The following is a 6849-nucleotide window of genomic DNA, read 5'->3' as shown; positions in this document are numbered from 1 at the left end:
CCAGGCAGTTGTTTTTTTGGGGGGGTGCCTAGTGTCTGGCTCTTTTAGCACAAACCCTCCTTCCATTTCACTGTAATGACTCAACGGCAGCTCCATCCATTACGGATTATGAAATGAGTATTTTTGCTGCCTGACTACAAATGTAAAAACTAGAATACAGCTTTGATTTATTTGCACTTACAAAAATTATAGAATTCACACAGAACAGAAATAAATAATGGTATGTCTGTACAATTAAAAAAGGGGGAGATTTTAAAAAAAGCATCCAAGAAATCAGAACGACCAAAAAAAGTGCAACTGAATGCATATTTTTCAATGTAACAGCATCACAGAGTGCAGTTTTCTTTTATCATCGGTATCATCAATTTTGAGATATTAGCATAAGTATAATAAACAAGCATACTTTAATAAAATGTGTGCTGCCAGTTCAGACTTTATGGAAAATCTGCCATGATGTTCAAAGGGAGATTGCTTGTGGCACAAACTTGTAACCATTTACGGTTACAGCTTCACATTATCTTACCTCATATGGACACATAATCACTGTGATTTCACAAGGATTTCGCTGCTGGCCTTTATCCTTCCTCTTGCTTGTCAGAACAAACACACAACCGGGGAGGTTCGCACTATTTTGCATGCAAGAGCCTCAGTATCTGATGGAAAAGTGGGAGGTTGGTATTGCCTTGTGAAAGGATCCTTGAAAGGATACTTAACGAGTAAAGGGATTCTGGTTCTGGCTGGTCTTCACATTAAAGAATAAAAATACATGTTTATATATGCTGAGAATGCAAAGGATAGTCGATGAAAGCAAGGTGCTTGACGTTTTGTCTGCCTGCTAAAGAAAGCAGAGGTGGAACTCAAAGAAAAACAGCAGATGACTCACATTATATTGTGTATAAAACTGTGTCCTTGTCTCAAAATGTATTCTATCACTTGCATGGACACACTTGGTTTTCTAGGAAACTAGGTGGAAATTGCTTGGCTACAACCTTATCCCACAAATCTGGAGTAAACAGTGGACTGAAACTAAATAGCAAATTGGCTGTGAATGCTCTGTGAGGGAATGAGCTGACAAAGCATGGAGATTTTATGCTAATCTTATACTTTAGTTACAGCTGGCAAAAAAAAAAAAAAAAAAAAAAAAAAATTCCCAGGGAGAATGACTGCTGTCAGAAAGTGATGCAGAATGTGAGTCAGTAGATTTATAACATTAAGTTTGAAAAGGCTCAGTTGAACGGTTCTGAAGCCTTTTCATTTTGGATGCATTGTTCTTCATCTAAACCATCTGACACGGGCTATATTTCATCTTAATAACTGAATAGCTTTCTCGGTGTCTACCTATTGCATTTTTACGCACTCTCATTGCATCACATGTATTTATACGTATACGCGAGTCTATTTCCTCCGAGTTGTTTAGTTCTCGTTAGGCAAGACTTTATTTTACTTTAAAATTTGAAATCAGATTACTTTTGGAAATACTGACTGCATCCATCATTCATACAGTTGAATCACAAAACATTTTCAGGGTAGTATAATTTATAATTTGCCTCTGGCATGATGGGTTGAAGCCTACTTTGATAAAAGAGCTTTAAAACAAACAATCACATAAATGAATAAATAAAAGCAGATTAGCATGCCAAGCAGTGTACATTTAGACTACATTTAAATGTAAGGCATGCATACTGGGGTCCCGGTGTGAGAGAAGTCCACGTCCAGTCAAGGACAATAACTGATTTGTATTCATGTGGTAGGATTTATCATTTATTTGTCCTTATTTATCAACAGATTCTGGCAATACAGGATGCAAGAGGAAAATCACCCTGAATAAAAAGCATCCCCATGAGGAGGGAGGCTTTAAGCTGATACCATCTTCCTTCATTGCTAGTGAACTCACTCACTGGAGAAGTAAACTAAATCAGTGTTAGACTTGTGGAGGTGGTAGTATAGTGTAGTAGAGGGTACACTGCAGAGTGTGAAGTGATGGTGATGAAATGTGTTAGTCTAGCGTTGACATTGATTTTGATTTTACATTGGTTTGATTATTACTGATTTATTTATATTTTATTTATTTATATATTTTTTTTTCTCTAGGATGGTGAGGTCATAACCTTATTGACATACTGACTTGTTGATTTAATCTCAGCCATGACCAAAATTGGCCTAATCCTCTCCTTATCCAGTAAGCCAAAATGACCACTCAAATTACTTTGCCATCCTTGGGTTAAAAAAAAAAAAAAGGCAAACCCCAAGCCCAAGGATGTAATGAAGGGTAAATCCACTTAAATAGGGATTACCTGCTTTTTTATTTGCACCAGATAATTTATCATTTTAATGTGAGAAATGTTTATGATGTAAATTTATTGGTAAAATTAGGTTATATAAGGGGTGAAGAAAAGACGTCATCAGTTTTTGCTTACCCTACATTTCCCTCCCAGCTTGCCGGTGGTGGCCCCTCACAGTGCTGAGTTGAGTGGGGGTCAAGGGGCCCCAGAGTTGTGATACCAGACTGACAAGTCATGTGAAGGCGACTGGGCCCCCTTCCTACCATAGATGGCAGTATAGCGACATCTGCTGACAAAGAAGGGAACTGCAAATTGGCTGTGTTTTGGAGCGGCTGCTATAACCTAGCTACTGTGTGTGAGGAGAAGGGTGAGTAGCCGGGGTTATCTGAGTAACTCGTCAAAACCTTCGAGGCTGTAACTTCAGTTAGCGAACAAGCTAATACACACTGCAGGGCTTTGTATGTATTAATTTAGTAAGAAGCTCATGAGTTACCCCCCTCAACAGCAGCAGTGGCTTACAGCTCTGTGCTAGCTCAAGCTAACGTTACTGCAGACAAGTCAACTCACCTAAGATAGCATTAGCTAGCAAAGCCAAGGTGGAATAAGCTAGTGACGCCTTGACCTAGCCTGCTGTATGTATCTTTACTTTGTGGTCAAGCTAAGTCCTTGCAATAAGATATCCTTAACTGCAAATTGCATGTATTGCATTTCATCTGAATTCATCGCTGCTCAACCACAGCTAATGTCACTAAAGAGGTAGCTTGAGGTGAATCCGGTTAATCTGTGTTTCAGAAATTAACGCTAAACATGGATATCCTTAAGGTTAATGGTGAATGACATGTCCTCTGACTTGATGATGGCCGTTGTTTATGATCCAAAATATAGTCAAAAAAGCTAGTAAACATTCAAAACTTAGTACGCTAAGTCAAGTCGAGCCGTGAGCGCAGTGATAACTCGTTTTGTTAGGGCTGTGTCAGCAACTAGCTAGCGTTAGACAGCTGTGGAGGAGACTAATATTAGCTAAACAACAAGAACTGGCAGCTCCTCTCTAAATTTTGATAGCCAGCTCAACCCCATGAGCCCGTCGCCTGTGTGCATACAGTCAGTCAGAGCTGACAAAAGTGTAGAGCTGCGTTCATCCGCCTCAGGTGGTATTAGACATCTGCTACAGCCGCACCTGTGATCTCTGCCACAGCAGTATTGGATTCTGCAGATCAAACACAAGATCACACGGGATGGATTCCAGTGGGAAACCCTCAACAGCACAAGTGGTGATTTTAGCAACCAGCTCAGCCTTGACTGCAGTCTTCTACTCAGTGTATAGGAGGAGAGCTACAACAGTTGCCAGACTGAAGGTCAGCCACTGTACACCTCAACACTCTCCATCTTTGTTATGAGAATGTCAGCATAAAAAAGTGTGTATTTTTTTTTTTTTTATAGATATGATTCAGTTGTTGATCTGAAATGCTGGTTTTCACAGGAAGCAAAGAAAGTATCCATTGACCAGGATCTAAAAAACATCTTGTCTGAAACTCCTGGAAGATGTGTCCCATATGCTGTAATCGAAGGTATGTTTGGAGGCTAAATCAAGTCACTGTGCTGTGGTTTGTACAGTTATTGTGAACCAGTTAGTTATATACTGCAATCTACAACATGAGTGCATCAGATCAGCCCATTCTATATAGGCATTACATTCATGGTGATAGGTGAGTTGTTTTGTCAATAGTTTGACTTATGTTATTTATGATACTTTAGGTGTTGTGAGATCTGTGAAGGAAACTTTGAACAGTCAGTTTGTTGACAATTGCAAAGGCGTCATTGAAAGGCTGACCTTGAAGGAGAAGAAAATGGTGTGGAATCGCACCACTCATCTCTGGTAAGTGGGAGAGCTATAATGTAATATAATATAATATAAATGAATATAATTATGTTGAATGTAGGGTCATGTTAAGAGTCAGTACACACAGTGAAGTGTGGACTGCTTATTTTTACATTTTGTGCCGATGTGTTGAAGTGACAGACATAACAGTGAAATAGTAACAATGGTATGTTTTTTTTTTTTTTTTGTAAAGGAATGACACAGAGAAGGTCATCCACCAGCGCACCAACACAGTTCCATTTGACCTTGCCTCTCATGACGACGCGATAACAGCCACGGTACGAGTCATACGTCCACTAGACTCTGCAGAGCTGGACCTGGAGACCACCTATGAGAACTTCCACCCCACAGTCCAGTCCTTGTCCAACGTTATCGGCCACTTCATCAGCGGGGAGCGACCCAAGGGCATCCACGAGACGGAGGAAATGCTGCGTCTGGGAGAGAACGTCACAGGCGTCGGAGAGCTGGTCCTCGACAACAACCTGGTCAAGCTCCAGCCTCCCAAGCAGGGCTTCCGTTACTTTCTCAGCCGGCTGGACTACGATTCTTTGCTGAGGAAGCAGGAGAGCGGGGTTAGACTGTGGAGGCTTCTGACTGTGGTCTTTGGCGTTGCTGCGTGTTCCACGCTCCTCTTCATCCTGTGGAAGTGGTATGTGCAGCAGAGGGAGAGGAGGAAGGAAAAGGGCGTCCTCGAGGAGTTCAAGGAGCAGCAGAGGAAACGCATGCGTGAACTCAATGTAGAGGAGGGCAGCGTGTCCCCAAGCTCGTGCACCGTCTGCCTCAGCAGGGAACGGGCCTGTGTTTTTCTAGAGTGCGGCCATGTGTGTGCCTGTGCCCAGTGCTATCAGGCCCTGCCAGAGCCAAAGAAATGCCCCATCTGCAGGGCAACTGTAGACAGGGTGGTGCCACTTTACAACAGCTAATGCTAACATAACTGGCAATGCAATAATGTGTGTTTTGACACGTCACAAAGGATATCTAATCAACACATCAACAGTCATAGTACACTTGGAAATTCAAGCAATTAAAAAGTCTGCTGCTCTGGCTTGAGAAATGTGTCCATTGCTTTACTTTGATTTTTTTTTTTTTTCAGTGTCAAGACATATTGGTAGATATAGGTATCTCTGGTGCTTCTACCTGTTGGTTAAATTCAGACCATTAAAATCATAAATTTAGGACATGTACATGAGCTAGAGACAGAAAATGAAACACATTCTTCCTTAAGATACTGACAGATAATGATAAAAGAAATATTGTCCTTACTGTTGAGTCAGTCTTTGAATTTGATTTGCAAAAATAGTCTTCCACGTGTTTTCTCTGACTTTTTATGTTTTTGCCTTGTGGCAGTTTTGTTGATTTTGATTCTTTTATGTAAAGACTGAACTTTCACAAGGTCATGAGGTTGGTTCAAGGTTAAGGAATCAAGGTTGCATTTCAAAGTATAGAGTATGGAATAGAGAGTGAGGAGAACGAAACCCTAAACCAAAGATGCGCTATGAAAGCTGCTCTGTTCTGGTTATTCCTTGTTCAGGAAGGACTGATTGCAAGCTGAGCCTGTCCTGTTCTTTGTGCTTTATCTCCGGGTGCCTGCTATTAGGGAAATGGGCAGCAGGTGTTAAGGCTTGCGATGACTCCCTGGACAGTCAGCCTACCAGATAAAACAAATTGCAACACAAATCGAACTCAGCAGTGTACTGCCTTGGAGCAACCTGTGGCCCAACACAGTCATTGATTGTTTCAGAAACAGATTTTTGTTCTTTTCCATGTGTTTCCTTAAGCGCTTGCCTGTGAAATGAGCTTTTAAATCTATTCATTATCTGGGGTGGTGGCTAAACATTAAAACCTTTATTGCCCGTTTCCCACTGCAACCTCATTAAAGATAAATGGAATGTAGGACAAGTTCTGAAACAAATAAAAAAAAATGACTCTAAGAACTGCTGTGAGAGATGTCATTCTCTTTGAGTGAAACCCATTAGCAAACAATGTTGGGTCACTGAAGGATGCAGACTCCTACTGCCAGGAGAGGGGGATGTTTACCTTGGGGAGGACTCAGGAAGCAACAAAAGAGAGCTGCAGACAAAAATCTGTGATACCCATATTGGAGCTACATCTGTCTTTCTTTAACTTGATGGAAAATAAAAGTGTGAGGAGACAAGAATGATGAGAAGAATAAGGCCTTTTCTTTGGGAAAAACAAAAATGATGTAAAGGTGTAAGTTGTAAGTGGAGGTTCAGTCTTTCAAATTTAAATTCCATTTTGCAAGAAGGAACCTACACTGCAAGATCTCCTTTAAATTAAAAGCAGCAAAAATAATTACTCATGTAATTGACAGATGGAGCAAACTCAGCAACTACACAGCAGCTGCCTGGATTTCATGTTGGCAATTTAAAGTCCCTACAAGTAGAACATTTTCCTCAATATGTCTTTCTAAGACTATCTTTGATAGCATATGGTTGGTATCGTGGAAACAGCCATCTGAGTGAAAATCAGTTCAATTTATGTTTTGCTCTCTATTTTCTTTTTTTTTAATTGTATGTGTCCCGGGATATGACTTGACATGAAATGTGCAGGACTGACTGATGGCACAAGGCAGGAGCCTCAACCCAAATAAGAAGCAGGCTCTACTTGTTTATGGCATGTAAGTATACGTGAACAAACACAGACAAGCACACATAAAGATGCAGAAGT

The 6849-nt window shown here is 40.7% G+C and overlaps 1 protein-coding gene across 2 annotated transcripts; it reads left to right on the top strand.

The window, feature by feature from the left end:
* The first annotated feature begins 2524 nt into the window (after positions 1–2524).
* On the top strand, positions 2525–6090 carry mul1 (mitochondrial E3 ubiquitin protein ligase 1). 2 transcript variants are annotated; one of them, XM_030055803.1, is made up of 5 exons: positions 2525–2649; positions 3478–3637; positions 3763–3850; positions 4038–4158; positions 4355–6090. In XM_030055803.1, the coding sequence occupies exons 2-5, from the start codon at positions 3518–3520 to the stop codon at positions 5082–5084; spliced, it is 1059 nt and encodes a 352-aa protein (XP_029911663.1). In that variant the 5' UTR covers positions 2525–2649; positions 3478–3517; the 3' UTR covers positions 5085–6090. The 2 variants fall into 2 exon arrangements, with proteins under 2 accessions (XP_029911663.1, XP_029911662.1); XM_030055802.1 differs by having other exon boundaries at positions 2535–2649; positions 3481–3637.
* The last annotated feature ends 759 nt before the right edge of the window (positions 6091–6849 follow it).

The sequence above is a fragment of the Myripristis murdjan genome, chromosome 7 (genome assembly GCF_902150065.1).
Source record: "Myripristis murdjan chromosome 7, fMyrMur1.1, whole genome shotgun sequence".
Classification (NCBI taxonomy): Eukaryota; Metazoa; Chordata; class Actinopteri; order Holocentriformes; family Holocentridae; genus Myripristis; species Myripristis murdjan.
This window is presented reverse-complemented; position numbering and strand designations above follow the sequence as displayed.

Excerpts from the sequence above, each read along its gene's own strand:
- mul1 (XM_030055803.1), top strand. The coding sequence starts at position 3,518 with ATGGATTCCAGTGGGAAACCCTCAACAGCACAAGTGGTGATTTTAGCA. Across the intron at positions 3,638-3,762 it reads CAACAGTTGCCAGACTGAAG|GAAGCAAAGAAAGTATCCAT; the intron begins GTCAGCCACTGT and ends TGGTTTTCACAG. Across the intron at positions 4,159-4,354 it reads AATCGCACCACTCATCTCTG|GAATGACACAGAGAAGGTCA; the intron begins GTAAGTGGGAGA and ends TTTTTTGTAAAG.